The sequence below is a fragment of the Lepeophtheirus salmonis genome, chromosome 8 (genome assembly GCF_016086655.4).
Source record: "Lepeophtheirus salmonis chromosome 8, UVic_Lsal_1.4, whole genome shotgun sequence".
NCBI classification, from domain to species: Eukaryota; Metazoa; Arthropoda; class Copepoda; order Siphonostomatoida; family Caligidae; genus Lepeophtheirus; species Lepeophtheirus salmonis.
In genome coordinates, this window is record NC_052138.2 from 26,105,842 (window position 1) to 26,129,599 (window position 23,758).

General features: G+C 29.9%; 2 protein-coding genes across 2 annotated transcripts; one reads left to right on the forward strand and one right to left on the reverse strand.

The window, feature by feature from the left end:
- Positions 1 to 2,198: 2,198 nt before the first annotated feature.
- On the forward strand, positions 2,199 to 6,012 carry LOC121123219 (putative carbonic anhydrase 3). The gene is given in 5 exon segments (XM_040718349.2): positions 2,199 to 2,359; positions 4,188 to 4,273; positions 4,340 to 4,882; positions 5,652 to 5,787; positions 5,790 to 6,012. Coding segments are annotated over 5 exon segments (897 nt in total). The 5' UTR covers positions 2,199 to 2,265; the 3' UTR covers positions 5,828 to 6,012.
- Positions 6,013 to 7,935: 1,923 nt separating this feature from the next.
- On the reverse strand, positions 7,936 to 12,473 carry LOC121123221 (uncharacterized). Its single transcript, XM_040718351.2, has 11 exons — positions 12,331 to 12,473; positions 11,128 to 11,272; positions 10,997 to 11,068; positions 10,856 to 10,942; positions 10,699 to 10,801; positions 10,562 to 10,628; positions 9,907 to 10,030; positions 9,711 to 9,838; positions 8,257 to 8,481; positions 8,121 to 8,198; positions 7,936 to 8,062 (listed from the first exon to the last, which is right to left on the reverse strand). The coding sequence occupies exons 1-11, from the start codon at positions 12,443 to 12,445 to the stop codon at positions 8,016 to 8,018; spliced, it is 1,191 nt and encodes a 396-aa protein (XP_040574285.1). The 5' UTR covers positions 12,446 to 12,473; the 3' UTR covers positions 7,936 to 8,015.
- Between the last annotated feature and the right edge of the window lie 11,285 nt (positions 12,474 to 23,758).

Sequence of the window (23,758 nt, forward strand, 5' to 3'; positions counted from 1 at the left end):
TTTGAATATATTAATATGGAATGGACTTAGCCTTCGAAAAGTACATCGTCAACAATTGAAATTCATCCCTATTGTATTTAACATAACTGGCTCAAGCGTTGTAGTCTTTTCTTTCCATTTGATCACATTCCATATGTTTTTAAATGGAACTATCAATGGTTTATGTCCAATCGTCTAAAGGATTTTTTAGGATATATATATATATATTGTAAGAGTTGTTTGATGGATTATCAAAATATCTATGTGTCCTAAAAGTAAGACCATTTCCCAGATATTTAACGACCAAGGATACTTTTGAACATTCCCATCAACAAAAGAAAAGATGATATGGCACACATGCATGAGATGATTCCCTTCAATAAAGAGATTCATTATGTCATTCAATTCAAGAAAAATTTCCAAGAGCCATGCATTTCAAGAGAATCTTTGGAAAGTACGGATCCCTACAAAATTTAACTTATTGGAGGGAAAAAACACTTAGAGACTGGTCTTCTCTTTTTATAGAGTTCTTGAGATCCTAATTTTCAATTGCATCACATTTGACAAAATTACGAACCATCTCTTGCTCTTCCTTATCCACACAATGAAGTGTCAACGTCATGATGAAAAGGTCGGATATCCAGATATGAGGCGGAAGAAATGTTGTGTGTATGTAGAAAAGGGAATTAGGAAGAGGATGAGCGAGTTAACCTTAGTATGTGATTTCATTATATTTATGGTTGAAGAAGGAACATGGCAATTTAGCAATGAAAATGAAAATAAATAAATCCCAGGGTCAAACATTTGAAAAATTACTTTATACTAAACAAAATAAGTATTTTCACATGGGTGTAAATTTGTTGCATTTTCAAGAGTGTCAAAAGAAAGTCCAAGTTTGATTATATTTGACAGAAGCAACAAAAAATGTTGTATACAAGGAGGTTTAAGAATATAAATTTACCTATTAAAGTTTATTGTGAATCGTTTTAGCTTAGAATTTTAACATAAATAAGCTATTTTTAGTGGTTATCTTTAAGATAGTGTGTTCGTGCTAGTACTGTATAATATAATTCAGTTATAAAAGCATTGTAAACGGATAATATTGTTCCTCTCGGAGTAAAGTTGGATCGGATCAACTTGCTTTGTTTTTATAACAACCACGTTTTAATTAACATTAACAAATATTTGAGGCTATGAATATAACCAATTATATTCAAAAAGTCATAACGAGCCAATTATAATTACATTAATTACTGGCAGGCTCTAAATGATAGCTAATGAAGATTGTCTAGCAGGTTTACTTTTTTGTTACAAATTTCTCAAAGCAATACAAAAACAATAAATAAACTGAAATGAATTTCTATATACAGAAATAAAATTAAAAAGACCATCTGAATATGTATTATCATATTCACATTCTACGAAGAAAAATATAATAGTCAAATTCATAAGTATAAGTCAAGAGTAACAAATTCAAAAATGATTTTAAATTTACAACAAACGATTAAAACATCGATATTTCCTTCCATTGCACAAGAGATCAGAGGGCTCTGATAAACTTAGTATTTAGATTTCTATAAGTATATAATATAAAAGAAGAATTTTTGGTCACTACCGTTCAAGCTCCTCGAAATGATTGTCATGCAGAGAACACTATTTAAGGTTATCATTTGTCACTACTAATTATTATGCTCTTAAAAGATTTTGATTTAAAACGATATGAGCTCTTCCATTTTTTCGTAAGTTAGTTCTTGGTCGGTAAAAATACAGATTCCTAGGGTTGAACTTTTTTGACATTACCATCTGAATGAGGATAAGGGCTTGTAGAAACTCATCCAGGAACTCTTTCCGAAGAAACAGGAAAACGGAGGCAAGGAGGCGAATAGAGGGACTCTTCTTGGCAAATGAACGTTCCTCATGAATACATGCGATAGATTGCCAAATATAAAGTATTTTGCTTGAATAATTAATTAAATCACTAACCATAATCTGATGAACTCAAAGAGTTTTCTTAGCCACGTACCATTTATCAATACTATAAACGATTATTGATTATTTACGTCAATCTATGTATTTTCCAAAAATGCGTGCACTCATCATAGAGATGGTGCTCCTTACACACACCACATATGGATATGACATATTATTGTTAACACTTTTTCTTGTTCCGATGTGAATAAAAATGAGTGTTGAGTAAGCCATATAAAGATTTTCTTGTTATTTCCTTCTTCAAATCTTTATAGTTTTTCTAATTATCTTCTTTAGTTATTCACAATCCTTTTGACCATGAAGAGGACTTTCTTTATCATTCTTATCCTTTATTTTCAACTATGGACGGTTTTCTCAAAAACTCCTAACACAAAGTATTGGAGGTCTTTTCGTAAGCATTACTTATAATTCTTTTTTATTTTCATTAGATTGTTGTAAATTCTCAAATTAAAGTTAGAGTAAAGATTGAATTTAAGGGATAGCTTTTTACTTTAATCAATCATCACTTTTTCTACCACGCCATATACCAGGCAGATTTGACGATAGGAAGATGCATTTAGTATATAAATATATAGTCATCAATACGTCACAAAATAGGGTGCGTTTTTTTATCAATATTGTTTTATAAAAACAGTATCTCTGCTAAACCTAGGGTTGTAAATCTTAAGCATTTTTTAGCATTAAAGTTTTTCGGTTGTTGGCAACCAGAAGAGTGATCTTTAAATTTTCCAAATTCGTTATTATTACACTATTCAACAGTATTTTTGCTCGTTGACTCGAAACCACATTTTTAGTTATTTTACCCTAAAAAGACCATTGGAACATTTATTATAAAAGAGAATTATAGTTATTTGACATCGAAATATGGCTCTGAATACTACCTGTACTTTAAAAAAAGGTTGCAAATGTCCAATTGTTTAATAGTCATTTTCATGTTCTATGGTTTTAATAACAATAATTAATTTGGGTTTTAACATGGCTGGCGTTCCAAGGTATGAATTATGTTATATGTTATTATTGCACTCATAATGGAACAAGATCTCAAGTATACAGAGTAATCACGAGTACATGTGTTCATGAATGATTAAGATTAACACTGAGGATTTGTTGAGGAGTTATGTTTATTTGTTCGACTCTGAGTAGAATTGTACTTATTTCCTTCATCTCCCAGCTCCTCGCAACTAATTTATCAAAACGTTATGACAACTGAGGTGCTCCCTTCTCCAACATTCTGATAATTATAAGGGTTTACAATGATAATTTTTAGGTAAACTCAACTTTTAAATGAGATAAATAATAGTAATCTAAAAAACTAATTCCAGATTCGTAAAATGTTGTGATGAAAATCGGGTGTATAATGGACATTTAAGAAAAAAAAAAAAAAACAGAAACCAAAAATCAACATGCTAACTGACAATTGGAAGAATGTTTTGGAGGATATAAGCTACAATCAGCTGTTACAAGGGAGGAAGGGGAGAAGGAAATCTCTGTTGACTTCCCCAAATTCTACTTTGAGTCAAAGAAAGACTTTCAATTATAATTCCTCAACAAATCCTCGAAGTTACTCTCAGTCCTTTATGAGCACTTATGAATATTCAATCAGATTTTTAATATAATTGAACTTTTTTAGGAAAGGATATTCACTACTAAGGATTTAAACTATATTTAATATTGACAACTCCTAAAGAAAAGAAAATTCATTCTTCAGATTACCAATTTCAAATAATGTGTTAATTAAAAAAAATCAAACGATTTACATCACTACTAATAAGTGCACTATGTATAGTGATGGAAATCCGGTGTATTTTTTAGTTCTACTGTTTTCTCGAATTGGTAATTTAAAGAATTAACTTTATATTCTGCAGCTATTGTTTTAATCTTGAGTAGTAAACTTCCTTCTCGACTGCATTCAATTCTATTCAAAACTTGATTGAACATTTTTGTGTAATTGAGAGCCACCCTGGGGATGTGTTGTAGAGTTATAATTGTCCGCTCACAATATATAATAGCTACTTTGGTTGCAAATAAAGTTTCATATTTCTAAAGGCCCATTTTAATGTTGGAGTGGCTCAATAGCCCAGAGACTTACTCAAGTTTTTATTTGAAGGGAAATAATCAAGGGGGAATACTCTGGGAATTCGGGATCTATGTTGAATTTTTCTCCAATAAAATTCAGACTATTCTTTATTACCTCGTATTTTTTATTTATTCACATTTAGAAAGTGAGGATGGACCAAGTTTTGAGAGCAATTGCTATGGCAGTAGACAACAGTCTCCAATTGATTTACCGAAAAATGGAATCAAGGTTTTTTATCTCTGATTTTAAAGTTACTTTGGAAAAATTATTTCCTTCACTTTTTTTCCTTTTCAGACTCAATATGAAGACTTTGAATATCATAACTATGGTGAAACACCGTCAAAATATTCAATAATTAACAATGGACATACTGTCAAGCTTTTTCAAATGAAAGACTCTTCCTTTCCACCTTTTATCATTGGCGGAGGTCTTCATAGTATTTATAAATTTGCTCAGCTACACTTTCATTGGGGCAATTCATCGACCTTTGGCTCTGAGCACACAATTGATGAAGAGGCATTTCCCTTGGAGCTTCACATGGTGCACTTCAACTCCAAGTATGGAACCAATTTAGAGGAGGCGGTACAAAAAGGAAATGGATCTTTTGATACTTTGGCAGTTCTTGGGATTTTATTTGAAGTGCAAGAGGAAGATAATTTAGCTTTCGACGAAATTGTGAAGGGACTCAGTCGAGTCAAATATCCTGAGAAAACTACATATGTTGCTGGATTTCCACTTAGAAATTTGTTACCCCAAGATAAACAGTCATTTTATAGATACATGGGGTCTCTCACTACTCCCCTTTGTGATCAAATCGTAGTTTGGACCGTTTATAAGGTTATGAGATAGCTATACAGTTGACGAAAAAGAGATTCCCGGCGAGCTCTGATCACTTGAAAGTTGTATCTGTTGGTAACCTAAACAGATAAACTTCCCCTTTTTATTTATGTATGAGGCAGTCAATTCTCTTATGTGTTTCAGATCCCCATGTTTACCATTAGTGATGTAATTATTGGCTTAATTTTGGTGAGCGTAAAAAAAATTATCTTGGTAAGAATGAAAAAATGAATGCTCTTAATAATTCTTCCACCCTTTTTTGAAAGTTATAACGCATCACCGAGCAATAAGCACTATATCTAGTGATGTAAATCCTGTGAATTTTTTAGCTGCCCCTATATTTTTGGAATTGGTAATTTGTAGTATGACTTTGGTTTTCCTTAGCTGTCGTAATTATTACTTAATTCCTGAGTAATGAACATCCTTTCCTAAATAGATTCAATTAATTCAAAACCTGATTTAACATTCGTGTGTGCTCATAAAAGACGGAAAGTAACTCTGAGGATTTGCTTTGAAGTTATAATTTTAAGCCCTTAGTATTATCAGAAGAAATACAGTTGATTGAAGTTAACAAGGACCGAACCTTCAAAGTTTTTAGAACGGATGTAGACCAGACCCAGTCTGAAATGTTTTTAGTCTTCACCACACTATTTTTAATATTATTGAGAAGGTAGTTTCCTTTCCTGGCGGGAATCTCTTTTTTTTCGACAGTTCAAGAGATGAGGCAGTGATGTGAAATAGATGATATTCATTTTTTTCTACTTATTAGGAAACAGTTGGGATTTCTGAGAGGCAGCTGGAGCAATTTCGAGAACTAAGGGCAAGACAAACTAAATATCCATTGGTCAATACCTTCAGAAGTGTACAATCTGTAAATGGAAGGCTTGTATTTGAGGTTTCGTCATCGCAAAAAGGATCTCTAGTGGGGAATTCAATGCACCTTGATTATTTGTTTTATATAGCACTAGTTATATCCAACTTTGTTTAATGCGCTTGTTGCTTTTATTATTGACTGATACGTTTTGTATTTGATCTAACATACATCACAATTTCTGTACATATTTAGATATTTTCTTGACTATGTACCTGTTTACACTTTACTCAAATATTTTAAGATTTATATAGTTATATTGAGGACCATTTATTTTCTCTAACAATTTCAGTTCTTGTATATATGTTAGAGATTTTGTACTATTATTCATCAAATGATTTGTTTAATGAATTCTTAGAAATTCGCTAAATATACGTAATTTAAAGTACAACTGAAAGTCCTCCAATTAAAATTATTTCAAAACGACAAACTATTTGCTAATTTTTTAACTCTAGCTAACAATATACAAGGGTGGTCAGAAAAGTTTTCGACTTCAATGTGAAAATGCCAACACTCGTAAATATAAGGTAATCACACCTATTTAGCATCGGCTTAGTTATTCACCAAAGTTTTTGCCATTTTTAACTAGCAGTTGTTATTTTTACAGTAGCTTGATTGTGTTGATGCGAGTATTTTTAGTGGAAATGGAGAAAATAGAGTATCGATGTCTGTTCTGTTACTAATCTTAATCTGACAAGGACTTTCACTTATAACTACCCAATAAATCCTCCTTGGGATAGTGATTATTTTATACTTGAAAGTTCTCCCTTCAAGAAATTAAAAAAATCATGATAACAACTTTGGAAAAAACAATAAAACATTCTAAGATTGGCAACTAGAAAATATATAACACTGTTGTTAAGTGCTTACTTTATACAACTTTTATTATAATCTATGTCGAAGGATAGAGAGAAATGCTCAAAGCGGCTAAATTACACACGATAATATTCTCTTGTAATGAAATTACTCACAATCATATAGCTTATAATAATGATTTTGCTTCACAATGATATTATCCTGATAATTTATCCACAACGGTTTTTTCACACAATAATAATGTTCACAATGATTTTACCCCACAACGAAATTATCCGTAACCTTTTTTATAATTCATTTTATCTGTTGGTAACCTTACCACAAAACTTCCCCTTTATAATTTAACTTCCTCACAATTAAGAAAGTTATTATAAATCACCGAGCAAGAAGCACTATAGCTAGTGATGTAAATCCGGTGAAGTTTTTAGTTACCCCGTTTTTTTGGAATTGATAATCTGTAGTATCAATTTGGTTTTCCTTAGCTGTTGTCATTATTATTTAATTCCTCAGTAATGAACATCCTTTCAACAATAGATTCAATTATATTCAAACCCTGATTGAACATTCGTGGGTGCGCATAAAAGACGGAGCGTAACCCTGAAGATTTGTACCGGATTTATAATTGTAAGTCCTTTTTCGACTCAGAGTAGAATCGGAGATAAAGATCGGAGTAATTTTTTCCAATCTCCTTGTTTATTAACTTCCCCCTCTCCTCCCTTGTCACACCTGATTATAACTAATATCCTCCAAAATATTCCTCAAATTGTGAGGGTTACCATGTTTATTTTGGGTTTGTTTAACATAGCTATTATACACACAATTTTCATCACTAACTATAGCTTAGTCATTTGTCAGCAGATATACATTCTCTCAATGTTACCCTTTTCAGACATTGTCTCAGACGTGCATTTTACGCTAACGTCATTTTACGTCAGTATTTCCATCCCTATATATATTCATTGAACGCAAATAAGCTTTTCATATTATTTTTCTTTACAAGACTGTCTATTCCTTCCTTAAATAAAAAAAAATATATTCCGTGGAGCTAAACTGCATAGGGCGTCATTTTCGGTCCAGCTACAAACAGTTGTGACAAGGGGAGAAGGAAATAAACAAGCACATAATTATTACTTCGATGTCGATCTCCAATTCTAATCCAAGTCCAACAAGAACTTACAATTATAACTCCAGAACAAATCTTCAAAACAACTGTCTGTCTTTTATGAGCACATAAAAATGTTCAATTAGGGCAAATTCAATTTTAGCCTAATTTAAGGTGATCATTTTTTTTTTACATTGATATGTTTTTTTAAGATAGATTTTCTTAGCTTTCCCTTATTCAAGATGATTAATTAACGATTACATATTTCTAAAATTTATTTTATTTGAAATTTTGTCAGTTTTAACAGCTTAGATAGTTATAGACTAATATTTATAAAATATTATTTAATTACCACCTCCACAAGGAATTTGTCTATAATCCATGCACACTCCTAGGAAATAAAGTTTTTAATTTAATATTTATTAGAATGAAAAAATTCGAAACTGTACCTCTTTGGATCATTTGATCATCATTTGGATTTTTAGTAATATCTGTTATTACTCCGAAAGTGAACGGTGCCGTACACGCTATAAAAAACAAAACTAATGAATAACGAATTATGTAAATATCAATAATTATACTTACAACAAACCTCAGTATTGGCGTTGGCATTATTAAAGAATCCCAAAATCCCCATTTTACTGCAAAACCTTTGGGATAAATTCGCTCCACCACAGGTATTTGAAGCATTTGGAATGTTGATGTAATCAGTGCTGCAATCTGTATCCACTGCACTCTTTAAGTTGGTGCCTCCAATGGAGAAAGAATTTGCTTCATTAGCGCAAGGAATGTATTGGATACAACAATGACCTTTCATATATAATGTCACATGATATTTATAATAAAAACTAATAAGTTTTTGTTATTAGGGTAGAGTGGAGTCAAACAGGTGCATTTTTGCGTTTAAAGACATTGGTTGAGCTTTTTTCTAATGTTTCTTTAATTGGTCAGATGGAGTTGCACTGATTAAGTATAAGTAAACATTATAGAATTACATTTACTCCCTCTGACCTAGGAATCTTCTTTGAAGTACATATACATATTGCATATATCCTTCTCTAGGAATACCTGTGATTTTCGAAAAATATAATTTTTAAAATGTTTCCCAAAATATTTTATGTATTGTGAATAGCTCTTTATTTTTTGCAATTTAATTTTTCAATATTTCCCCATAATGTTCCACAAACCAAGTTACTCTCCCCCCAATATAATTCTTTGGACGCCACTGTAGCGCACAAAAAGGTCTTGTAACGACTACTATTTTGTACAAATATTGATCAAATGGTCTTCCTTTGACCAAATGGCTTATAGCTATGGGCAGCATTTATTTGGAAATAAATAGAACACTGGAAATTTTAATTCAAGAAAAAAGTCAGGCATTCTAGTTTGATCCAACACTGGGATCAAATGGGTGTACCCATAAAAAAGGATAACTTTAATAATAAAAAAGATATACCATATCTCCATTTCAAGACTCTTAACTTCATTTTGATATAACATTTAATTATGTTTCAGCTTACCCTTTAGAGTAGAAGTACATTTACAAAAATGAATCCATTTTTGAATATGTAGTATTTCATATATCTTTTTATCATTTAAGTAATTATAGCAATAGCTTTTTTTAAAGAGTGACTTCAAACAAAGTCAGATCACATATAAACTTAACATGGCCATAAATTAATTTTTCATTTTTTGTATTAGCCCTATTTGTAAGTGCTGCACGTTGCACTTAAAATAGCCCGATTGATTGTCATAACAATAGAAAGATCAATAGGTAAATTAAATTTGAAAAGCAATATCGAGGCCTATATTATTTTATTTAATAAAATAAAGATTTTAAACTATATGTAGTTAAAACTATGGAGCATCTTACTTCATCCCATAAATTTGAATATAAGGCCTATAATTGACTCAAATAAGTCTGTTTACATGTGATGTAAACCAATAACTAGGGATTTTCTCCTTATCCAGATTTCTGTTCAAATTTGTTTCGCCCTAGATATGCCCATTTGACTTAACCCTACCCTATACAAAATTACCCAGTTCTCTACGAATGCAAATTCGATAATTTTGATTTCCTAAGTGTTGAGAGCTAAGAATATTGAAGTTGAAGGTTGTAAAACGTCCTGATGTACCCTTCAAATATTGTAAACAACCTGCAGGGGGACTAGGATTATAAATTAAAAGTCATTAAAAATATGTCAACCAATTACACACAAATAATTTTAATCTTACTCATCTATTGTGTTGCAAGGAATTTGAGTCACTTTGATATCCCATACTCTATCCCGTTGCTCTTGCCTAAAGGCAAAATTCAATGAAGCAGAATCTCCATCCTGATTTCCAATGTCAATATAAACTAGAGAAATAATAAAATATACAAATTAAAACGAAAGAAAAAGCAAATTATTATTTTATAAATCAGAGTCCCCGTTAGGATTTTCAAACTGTAAAGGAATAAAAAGATTCGAAGAAAGAGGAAACAAGACAGTTGAATCAATAATGTAACTTAGAGAGGCGTCTGCTGGAAAGGGGCTGTAGCCCCTCTTAAATATCAAAATTTTCAAAAAAAATAATTTATTATAAATACCTATGGATTTTTAATTTTTTTTTAAATTCTTTTTTTTTTTTAAATTAATAATTATAATATTATTCTTGAAATTTTTGTGAACAAGTGTGGATTTTTGAAATTTTTTTCCACATAATTAATATTTAATTTTGATTTTTTTTTTTTTTGTGATTGGCTATGAACTTTTAGAATTTTTTTTTTTTTTTATTTAAAAAAAAATATATATATAAAAATCTGGGAAAAACGTTTTTGGGACTGCAGAAAATATTGAAAGGATATGCCCCCCCCTCTCCCCCCTTGCTCATGTTAAAAATACTCAACTGTGCTGTCCAGTGTTTTCTCCACAAATGACGGGTATAATAGAGTTCATTGGATTACCAGTGTTCAGCTGTAAATGAAGAGAGATCGTAATAATCAATAAATTGTTGAACACTAAAAAGTTAAATAAATTTTCTCACATTTTGAACTGAAAATTGATCCCATCGTGGATTACAAACACCTCCATCATCTGTTTCTATTGTTCCAGCTGGCTCAAATGTTGTAAACATTTCAAAATCCAATCTAAGTTACCCAATTCACAAGGTTTTATTAAATATTACTATTTGATTCAATTACCTTAGTCTACAGACGTTGTTAGAGCATCTTTGAATGGTATATGAACAGGGAGTAAGGACCCTGTAAGGGGTTGGAAATCCTGGGTTTCTGGAAATTAATATTATCAATCAAATATTAGACAAAATTAAAGTGTATTCTTACTGAATATAAGTGCAATTTTCTGTTGCGACAGAGCCGCAAGTTTGAATGGCAAAGAAACAACATACACCAAACCTAAACAAAGGAAACAAAAATATGCAAAAATATTCGTTTTGTTAAAGAATTTTGGGTACCCGGATGCACAGTTTGCTCTCCCAGAACCTCCACGATCAGCACATTCACTCTGTTTTAAACATGTTCCATTCCGAATTCGGGAAGCTCCACTACCTATTGCGCAGACTGTATTTCTGAACTGGACTACACTGAAGAGTGAGAAAACTGAAAAGATAATAACAAAAAAAAATTGCAACATTCATGTTAATTAAAAAATATAAAATGAAACTTCTCTGGCTCTCTATATGTAAAATTTGATAGAGCCATGAATCATTGTAAGATAGTCTCCAATGACTTGCTTGGTTCTTTTATATTTATGAGACAATAATTAGAGTTGTAAATTCGAAGCATTTTCGGTATATAAACCCCCCGAAAATCTACAGGGAAGCCTCGATAATTTGGAGAATCTTTTGAAGGAGTGCAGTTCAACTGTCATGACGTTTCAATGAATTAGCTACATCATGCTACTATAGATGCTGCTTAAAATAGTAATTAAATTTGCGGAAAAAAATATTAAAAATATCTTAAAATAATATTATTACTAAGCTTTTTGTAAAATAATTTCAAACATTTAATTTTTTTGGAAATTTTTTTTAAATATTAATCACAAATATTCACAAAAAATTACAAAAATCCACAGCAGTTGGAAAAAAAATTTCAAAGATTAAATTTTTTGAAAAAAAAAATCAAAATCAACAACTAAACAGAGAAAATTAATTTTTTTGAAAAAAATTACGTAATTAAATCAAAATTATAAAATTTTTAGAAAAAAAAAACCATATCTATTCATTCGAAATGAATTTTTTGGAAAAAAATAGAAAAATTTTATTTGGGAAAAAAAATTAGAAAAATTGAATTAAATTTCAAATATTAAATCTTTTGACAGAAAAATCCAATATTAAATTTTTTTAGAAAAAGTTTTTTGTAAAATAATTTCAAACATTTAATTGTTTGGAAAATTTTTTTGGAAAAAGTTTCAAAAATGCACAAATATTCACAAAAAATTACAAAAATCCTCAGTTTTTTACTTTGTCATTCATGAGCACCCCCACACCTACTTACTTTCTACTTATATGTTCACTCCACAAGAAATAAAAGATTAATGACAACAGCTTTGTAAAAAAGAAGAAAAAAAAAACATTGATGATGTTATCAAGTATAAATCACTCACGAGAAAATGATTAGAATTTACATCTCTAACAATATGTAATTAAAAACAGCACCTTTTTCCTTCTTCTTGCCCGTAGAATGATCTTTATTATCTTCATTTTCACTCCCATCTACTAGAGTAGAGAAAATTCCGAATATAAGGAAAGGAATTAAATGTTGAAATCGCATCTTTCGTGTTATAATATTCTTGCTGAACTGATTTGATGTTGAATGGATCATGTGTCTTATATATATTCCGTATACATTCTTTGTCATATGTTTTAATGATGGATTATTGTTTTTTATGATTAGTAATAGACTTTTGAAAAAGAAAATGTAAAAAAAAAAAAAAAATTGCTAGTAAAAACCTTATGGTTTTTGAATGGTATATTTTCATCAATCATTTTTATCACCTTAATTTCTCCATTCAGAAGAAGGTTACTTTTCTTCAAATTTATATATAACAATTTGATATTGACACATCACATACATAAATGCTTTGTAATCAAATCGTCATGTTAATCAATATCTAGAACAGTGATTCTCAATCAGATATTCTCGGTGCCCTTGCAAGACCATTACTAAATTTTTCTTTGGTAGAAAGTTGGGTTACTTTTAGAGAAATCATTGACAATATTAAAAGGAAGACATTATTATATATGTATATATTTCTTTTTTGGAAAAGATTATAGAATATTTTTGCTCAAGTCATAAATTGCATCATTGCATCAATTTGAAGGAGACTCCATCTTGGTAACTCATAGTTGATATTTTTAATACAAAAAATGGACAAATATCCAATGAAACTTTATCAAATGTCTTTAAGAATAGAAACATACTTCAGACTTGGATTGAAAACTACTTGATACCAATGATAGACTCTGATATTTTAACTAAATTGAAGTAATATGCACTAAAAACCCATAAAGTTTCAAAATTGTACAATTAATTTTTCTTTTGATCAATTAGATACGAGCAAAGTAGGATATTTAGATAAAAAGTTTTTCTATTGAAATGTCCTTTTTTTTATCTACAACATAGAAAAAGGATTGTGTAACAATGTAGTTACATATTTTAATGCATTTAAGGGTTAGATATATAATAAAACTAGGCAACAAAGGTAAAAGGATCATACATTTATGACGTCAAAAAAAAAAGTACAATCTTTTATCAAACCTTCCCTTGTCTTTGTTTGTCTAAAACTTGACACCATGCTCGGATTCGAGATCCTAAATTTTTAGTTCTAGTACTCCTCGGGAGACCTTTTACTCGGTTTCACTCTTCTTGAGCTTTTTTTTTTTTTTTTTCACCTTCTTGCTTCTTCAAATGGGGATAAGCTCAATCAAACACTTAGATCATTTTTTTTAAAATTGTGCTTCCTTATTCATTTTGATACTTTTTCAAAATGGAATCTATTTAGGAGGAGTAAAAGTACAATTGCTTATAACGTTACCAATTTTCATATATTTAATGCACTAGGGATTCTCACTAAGAAAAGCGTGCTATATTATTGTAAGTAGTGTGCATTTGTAAATTAGATAAATTAGGTATTTATAAAACAATTGAAATTTTTTTGCCGATCAGTGAAATAGGGATAAGTTCTCAAGTAAGGGACCCCAAAATATCCAATACTTATTCCTCCCCCCATTCTAAAAAATCTTTAAAACGGTCCTTTGCTATATTTATTCGACAGCGACGGAGTAATCTGAACTTTTTCTGACAGAAATTACTATTTCACTTTCTCAGCTTCTTTAATTCTATATTATGACTCTCCGACATACAATATCACATAGTTTATGTCAGATTCATGAAATTTCGTCAAACGATAGTTGGAAAATTTAACCATGTGAGAAAATTTAAACAATAAAATGCTTTAAAAAATGACAAAATTTTATACCTAATAATATAACTATTACTTATAAATTCCCTTCTTTCTTGCAGAGAACGAAGTGAGTGCCCCTTCAACTTCTTTGACACGCCTAATGTTAACAATACAATTATGTACAACATCTAGAATGTCGTTACTTTTATTCTATCATGCAACCCAAGGTTAATAGAAATACAAGGTTGTACCATAAGCAGTGAGGAAAATCTAGTGTAGAATGGCCATGTTAAAAAAAAAAAATCAACCCAAACCCTGACAATTAGAAGAATGTTTTGGAGGAGAGAAAGAATAATGTTCATGACGTTTCATTAGATCAACTACAATCAGCTGTTGCAAGGAAGGAAGGATAAAAGGGTTAAACAAGGACATTTGCTGGAATTAATCTGATGTCAATCACCAACCCTACTTTGAGTTCAACAATATCTTCAGGGTCTTGTATGAGCACTCACGAATGTTCAATCAGGTTTGGAATATAATTGAATCTATTTAGGGAAGGATATTGACAACTCAGGAATTAAATAATAATGACTACTGCTAAGGAAAAGAAAATTCATTCTTCAGAGCACCAATTCCAAGAAAATGGGCCACCTAAAAAAATACACCGGATTTTCATCACTGACCATAGTGCTTTACCGACTAATGTTTGACGTCTACCATGCCTTTTAATAGTAACGTCAAGGAGTATAACTGTTACCAAGAGTAACAGTTTATATCGCCTTTCTTGACAGTTACTGTTAGAGTACTGCTGTTTATACTCTATGACGTCACATATATCTGTCTTGCCGAGGAGTCGGTACTGTACATCAAATTGAAAATCCTAGCAATCCTGATTATATGATGGCATAGCCTGGTATTTCAATTTAACTGGATGCAAATTTTTCTGGGAAAAGAAACAGCAATTCTTCAAAACTATGGAATTATTATTCCCAGCTTAAAAGGAGTTAAATTTAATTCAACAAATCAATGTTCACAAGACTGATTAGGAGAAAAGAAGCGGAAACATCGACAGCAGACAACAAAAACACTGAATATTTTGGTGTTTGAGATGTCACCCTTGGTACAAGAAACAAGTTGAGAAACTGAATTTTCTAAGATATTGGGCCAATATTTTTTTTTATCTAATGAGAGATAGCAAAAGTATTTATGAAATCACGTCGCTACCTTTATTTTATCTTGCAACCTTTAATCCTAAACTAAACAGAAAAAAGGCTCTATGATTTGGTAGTTTGTAATTCTGCGCCAATTCATCCAAACTATGCGATTATCGTTCAATAATTGTTAAAAAGTGTTCACACCTTCACAATCAACGTTCAAAATACATATTAGCGTAAAGGAGCTGAAACATCGACAGTTGAACACAAAATACGCTAAAAAAAATTCTGTGATTAAGGTAACGACGTGAAAAATGTCAAAATATAATTTATTACGTCAGATTAAAAATGTTTTTCCACAATCTTTAATGTTGATTTGGTTAGTATTTAAGGGTAGTTATGCATAGATAAATTTAGAAAAGAGTTATTACTTGAATTTGGAACACTATCTATTTTCGAAATTTATACTTCAAAATGGATTATTTCCAATCATTATTATCCAATCCAATTATTCTATATATATTTATTTTTTTACAGAAAATGAGAAATTACAATAGTCATTTAATCTAACAAACATCATTATTGATGTATGCCACTTTTGGGATCTCAACATTCAAGTATAGATTAATCTTGTCTCCAGTTGTTTCCACATTTTTATTAACCCATTAATACCGAAGGTTTCACCGATTTTTCTGAATTTGAACAGCTCCTTCTTATGAAAGGATTTTTTTAATAAAAAACGACTCTAAAAGTCTCAAAATTTCTTTGACTATTACTTGACAATTAAGTATTATTATAAAAAAAGGTATGCTTTAAAAAAATGCAGAAGAAATTCTTTAATTGTTGTTTAAACAAGAAAAAACTTGACAAAGACTCCCTCATATCGAAATAATATATATATATATATTTTTAAATGGATTTACGAGTCTCAAAAATTTGAACATATATCCTAGAAATGATAATTAGGAAAAATGTCAAGAAAAAAATGGCAAGAGAGAAAAAAAGGGGGAAGTGTTTAATTGAAAAAAGTGACAAGATTCTTTTAAACTGATATAATACCTATCACCAATATAATATATATTAAGCAATATTAGGCATGATCAGTGATTTCCACTTCGTTATGATCCTGGATGTGTCTGAAGAAGAGTTTGGTTAGCTGTACCCGCGACAAACCACTGAGAGGATTCGGGTAGGTAGTCAAAGGTAGAGTCGTTGGAGAGTGCTAGGAAAACTGTAAAGCTTTGTACAGTAGGAGCAATCTAAAATTGCAATAGAACAATGGTGATCGTCTCTTCATAAACCTTCTTTCTTGTCCAAAGAGAGCTAAATAGACTGCATTACGTCATTGTTTATCGACGACTGTGAATTCATACTTCCAATGTATCCAGCCATGTTATGAGAACCATAAAAAGTGACTTATAGGGACTTTCAACGAATTTGTAAGTGTATTTTTCTAGTATGATACTATGACATTTGAGTATGTAACTATGTTTGTAATAAATACTAATGGTCTTCAGTGATATTCATCAAAGAATATGAATATTAGAGTTCTATAAATTCATTCATTTTAATTTAGAATGAAAATCCGTTCCCAACTTCATTAACTTGTGAAACTATGATTAATGTAAATTTCTTTGTCAATATTTAATTCTATCAATTAATTTATTTATTGAATAAAGGTAAATACTTATTTAATAACGGCAGAAACGGCTCTAAACGAAGTTATTCGACACTCATATAATTATTTAATTTGGTTAATTTTTGTACGTATGGTTGGGGCAACTTAAAGCCCTCGAAGATTTCAGGTGCCTTATATTTCTCTTAACTGTATTTTATTGTAAAAGTTTCGCATTTGTAAAACTGTTTTGTCTATTTAACTCTAGGTTTATCATTCAATTACAAAGAAATACAATCTTTTTTATTTCTTTTGATCATGGTGGGTATTAGTCCATTTCTGAGTATCTTAAATAATTTTTCAGCGGACCTTAAAAAGTTTGTTTATGAATAAAATATGTATCATCAAATTAGTGATTTCGATCGTTATTTTCGGCTTATGGATGTTTAAAAAAAATGAGTAATTTTCATCTAATTTAGATCAAATATATACCCATGGGATAAAGTTGCTATTATGAATTTAGATAATCATAAAAGTTACATCATTGTGATAAAATAAATATGTTTACTTAGGATTGTCACAGCATAAACATGATAAATTAGTTATTATTTTAATGTTGAAACATATCAAACATAATACACACAAACAGTTGGATAATTTTTTTTCTTAAGAAATCTTTAATTTTTTTTTTAAATTTCTAATTAAAAATTTTCTTCCAAGCGAAAAAATATTCTGGTATAAAACAAAAATTTCTACAATGGAGGGGGGGGGGAGGGGAATCGAAAATGACTAGTTGCAAAATAGTTATTTTAAATGAGAAATAAACATAGGGTAGGAAGGTTCGGACGGCGGGATTTTGGGATCGGGCCTGGACCGAATCCACCTCTAATATATTCCCTTCTTTATATCAATCAACTATAATTTTATATTATACTGCTCATAATTTGCACAGATATTCTTTGACTATTACTTAAGTATTAACATAAAAAAAGGTATGGTCTAAAAAAATAAAGAAGAAGCTCTTTAATTGTTGTTTAAACAATAAAAAACTTGACAAAGAAAATAATATTTTTAAAATAAAAATGGATTTATGAGTCTCAAAATTTGTACATATATCGTAAAGATGGATCAGACTATGAGGTGTCGCGTTCCGGGCCACCTTGCAAATAATAAAAGTATTCCAATGTATACTCATGAGATTAAGATATACTTAAAACATCAGAATGTTATAACTATTCCATTAAGTCAATATTACACAACCAGGCTTATTTTTGAAAAAAAAAAACTTTTAAAAAAAAAAAAAAAAAATACTTGATTTTTTTTTTTTTAATTTCTCATTCAAATTTTTCTTCTAAACGAAAGAATATTCTGTACAAAACAAAAATATCCTCATATTTTTTTTTTTTGGGGGCATATCGAAAATGACTAGTACTACAGAAAATATTTAACGTGAGATATCAAGTCGGATTGGAAGGTTCGGATGGCAGGATTTCGGGCTCGGACCTAGACCAAATCCACCTCTAAAATATTTCCTTGTTATTCTTCTAATAATATTATAATACTTATAAGTTTCCATATCTGTCTGCTAATAAAAACGCATAACCAGGATATTTATTTCACAAACAGAGACATAAAATAAAAGTTGTTCAGAATTCTGAGTTACGTACCTAAGACCAAGTTTGACCATCATGTAATCGGGCTTGCTAAAATTTTCAATCTGATGTATTGACCGACTGCTGGGCAAGACAGACAGATTTTGACAAAATAGGTAGTGACTCATAGTCTATAATTATTTTATAATAAACTAGCAAAGATAACCAAACTTTTTTGGATTTTTAATAGTTTATTTGAAGCTTATAACAAAATATGCCTATAAATTTAAAATGATTACCCGTCTTTGAAGACATGAAAGTGTCCAAAGACTGTCAGAAGGAAAAGGTCAACTCCTATTTGAAAAACATAGGATTTGTGTTGCAACTTTAAGTTTTAAATAGGGAATAGATATCAATTGTTCTATACATTAAATTGATAATTTTATCTAAATAAGTATCAACGAACAGAATATGAAAGCGTACGAATTCTAAATAAGGTCCTATAATCGAATACAAATACGGGCCAGCGTTTTCCACAAATTTTTTTATGTAATTAAAATGGACTTGCTCACCTCTGTTGAAGTATAAAAGTCGTACCTTTCTGATACAAGGTAATTAAATATAGCTCTTTAATGACGTATATAAGTATATTTGAAGCTTTTTTCGAGGAATTAGAATGAAAAATGACTTAAAATGAGCACATTTTTTTTCAAAAATATAAAATTTATGTTTTCATAATTAAATATAGTATTTTGAGGACGTATAAACGTGCTTGATCAAAGAAATACCGCATTGAAGCGTTTTTGGAGGAGTTAGAGCAAAAATGGGCTTATTATGACTTAGTTTTTATTTTTCAAGTTGAAAAATATCCTCATAAGTATATGAATTCGATTGATATTTTGAAATATTCTACCAAAAAAAAAAAAATAGCATCAAAATCCTATGTAATATCTTTTTTGAGTTTATATTACGTAGACTCAGCTGCTTTAAATAATATTATTAAGTAAACTTATGAATGTAGATGAAAGGAAAATAACGTGCATCTTTTTTATTTCAAAAAGGTAGTCGGGGTTTCTCCTAATAAGTGTTCTGAACGCTGATTGGTTGAACTTGAACTAGTTTTTGTAAGCTGTGAACAATTCCCCATATTCATTGAATAATAATTAGTAGGGGAAAATATCTTCCAACTTGGACCTTTTTCCTGTTTCTTTTTAGATAAAAGGTTTCGTTATGTAATAATTGTAACACCCTGTTGTACAATGTAGATTTTGGGTAGCTCGACTTAATGGAGACAGCCAATCAAATTTTTTTTGCCATAAAGTCCTTGAACGGACTATATAAGTCTTATTTTTAAATTTGACATTATTTTAAATCAAACCTCGGTAATATCCATCACAATTATACATTTAAAGAATTTGAGTTGTCTTTATTTGGGGTTTGATGATGAATTTTGTTTATATTGAGCGATTTACTTCTAATGAGTAATGATAAATAACATTTATTTTAAAAAGAGAAGTAAATTTTAAAAATATAAGAATTTATTGTATCATATAAGGGAATCTTAATGAAACTTTTGAAATTCAGCACCATAACTATAAAATTGAAACTTCTCAATCCCTTTAGAAATATATATTTTCTATTAAAAATAATATGTTATTTTCAAATTACTAGAGGGCTTTGAAGACTAAACCTTTTCAAATATATCTTTCATCTATACATAACAGGAAAATCAAATTACCGAAAAAGGGGTACACACGTTAAAATAAAAAATTAGAAGGTGCTTTTGAGGTTTTATATTCTAAATTTTGATTTACAATTAGTTGATTACTAATTTGTACTCTGTTAAAAATTTATAGGAAATTGTGACTTTATTTTATTTATATAATTTATATTTACAAAAACTAATCATAACATTATATTTAACATATACAAAGATATGTAATACTTATAGACGGAATACTAATTTATAATTTATGCTCTTATCGACACTGGAGCTTCCATATCCTTTATTCCATCGAATCTTCTTAGCAAATGTACTCTCAGTCCTACATCAATAATGTTATTCTTGGTAAGTGGAGCTAAGATTAATGATTAATTCACTCTTTAGGTTTTGGACAAAATGTATGGACTTGCATGGACTTTCTGAGCTTTAATAAGTTTTAAATAGAGTGTGGAATAATAGTTATAGTTATTATTATAAATTAAACAATTAAATTATATTTAAAATCGTTAAAAGCGATTTGTAATAAAAAACCAATTTTAATAATAAAATATATTCCAAATTTAAACCTCAAACTTTGAAGATCTCCTTATCCTATTGAATCGTCAAAGCTTGAAAACTCAACATATAAATTGGGTTTTGTATTTATCAACCACTACAAACGATGTTTTATTTCGGAAGGTTCTCGAAACTATGTTTTTCTTCTATTCATTAGGAACCAAAAATCCTCACAGTAATAGGTATATGGATAATTGCCAAAAATTAAGGAGTTGGTGTACACACATAAAAACAAAATACACATAAAATAATTAACTGATATTTAATATAAACACAAATTCATGTAGATGTTCATGGACGAGGTCCAAATCTTGATCTATGACTATAACTCTAGTACGAGTACAATCCTTGATGAAAGTAAACATAACATCTTTTCACGGTCTTTTGATGAAGAAATGAACGGAATACGAATACAATTATTCTTCACAACGGATCGCAGCAGTTGTAATTCCGTGATTCCTTCCAAATGCATTGAAACCTACGTATTTAAGTTTGAACAATTGCGTTTTGTTTACTTTTTTTTTGTTTCTAATTTCTCAAAAACTCGAATACAGCGATAAAAATTATAAAAAGCAAACATATTATAAGTAATATTTACTTTATTATTATCCAAGCCGAAAATGTCGCAATGCAAAAGCAGGACAGGGCAAACACGTTACAAGGTGAAAACGTCACATAACGGAGAACTCATAAATAGGGAATTTAAATTTAGAGAATACAATTGATGTTCTTATTATTTTTATTTGTTCAATTAATACTCAAACAATCGTATTATTACTTTGATACATTTTAACTATATTGTCTTCTATCAAACAACAAGTAATTAGCTCGTATGGCACACATTTAGTAATTTATTTATTTTTGTAAAGATCCTAGATCTTCGTGAGAGTAATATTCCAATATGCTAACAAGAAGATTCCTGAGTCAATAAGTTTGGGAATTGCAACGAAATTAATGTATTCCAATAGAAATAGTATTGCAGACTAAAATATGGAGAAAAGAGGAGCATATTATCTTTGAGGGTTTAAAATAATATTCCACTTGTTTTCCAAAGGCAAAATAGACTTACGAGTACTAATGAAATAGGAAGTGAAACTTGAAATGTATAATTGTCCATATTTGCAGTACATCACGAATTCAAACTAATAAATGGAATTGATATTTGCGATAAAGACTATATAGTTGTGATTCGTGCATTAAGGAAACTAAAGGACTCTTATCAAGGAAAGAGTTTACTTAAAGTATGAGTTTAAGCAGAGTTGACTATAGGAGGATTGAACAATAGAGTTCCAATGAAGGATTTGTGGGTGGAGAATGAGAGATTTCTTTGTTCCTCACTGTATTTTCCATTCTATTTTTCTTTATATAACTCTTCACTTTAGAAATATCAATATAGGATGATTTGATACAAGATATTTATATGTTATAGCAAAATAGAATATGATTTCCATACAAAACTATCGAGAAAAGAGAGGTGAGTCTAGCACCATCTTCCACTTGTTTTCCAATCACAAAAGAAACTTACAATTCCAAAAGAAATCCCTCATTAGAAATAAGGCTTATAGTGTCCAAGTTATTTAATTATCCATAAAGACCATTCACCTCAAACTCCAACTTATAAATTGAATTGATATCAATGTGATTGAGATGAGTTATTTTTCCGTTATTTCCATCAAGAACACTTGTCAATGAAATAGAGTTCTTAGAGCAGGAGACAAGGCAGAGTGGACTTAGGAAGAAAAAGATACAAGAACTTAAATGAAGGAGCAGTGGACTCTCTTTGTTCCTCGCTGAATCTTGCAGTCGATTATTATGTCGTTTTATGTAACTCCATAGTTCATATATTTAGAAGTATAAGATGATTCCGTAGAAGATCTGGAGGAATTTATGTATTTTTGAGCATAGATACGACTATTCACGAGGTCAAAAGTCACTATCACAGACCTTGATGTGAAGGGGCATCTGCACAATGAAGGATTCTTCCATTACAAGAGACGAGATCCAACGATTATAATTTTGTTTTTTTACTCTTCCAGAGCTTATATCGACTTTCTGTAACAAAATCATCGACTTGAAAATGAAGAGAGCAAACTTGTGAATTCTTAGAAGGTGTATAGACTCCAACAAATTGCCTAGAATCGGTCTAAGTCAGGCCTTTTTTAAGCATTCCTCATGAGAGAACGAGTGTGGAGACACAGTAAGGTCCCTTGGTGCATTTTTATATCCACTACAACGATTTGGTACACAACAGCCTGGCATTAGGAAAAAAGATCTGAAACATAATTTTAAATTCATAAGGAACATAAATTATATAACTACGACGAAATAATGGTCTCTTCCATTAATTATTATCGTTAATGTAATAATATTTCAAAAAATTAATTATAATTACAGTTTAATCAAATTACATCCATTTTCTTACAAACTTTCTTTAATTCCAGTCTCAACAATATCTTCTTCACGATTATTAGAATATTCCGTGGTATGGAGTTAATAATCAAGGATTCAATCCAAATTATGCAAATGAGGAGCAATATCAAATTTCGTTGTTACATATTAATAATCATAAGAAAAATATAATAAACTAAATAAAAAAACAAAGTACCTAACCTGTAAGGAAAAAAAGGAAAAAATAAAAGCCTGAATCTTCCATCTGTCTAGAATTCCGTGGCATAACACATATTAATAAATAATAGGTTATAATATTTTTGATTTTTATATATTTAATTAGGTAACTAAAACTAAAAGAGCCTGTGCAGTGGCTATTTCTAAAAACCCAAAAGGGGTTTCATTTCCGAAAGACCTTGCAAGAAGGAAGGCTTGGATTTTTGGCTCGTAGAAAATAGGAATTCAATACTGATGAAGCCGGAATTTGTACTAATCCGTTTGATCCTTAGTGTCATGAATGTTCGCTAAATAAAGAAAAATTGAGTAATTAAAGAAATATTTTAATTTAAGAATGTACGCATTAGAGTAAATTCGTTTTAAATTAAATTATTAATCTGCCAGTCAAAATCATTTCGACTAAGTCAGTATATAAG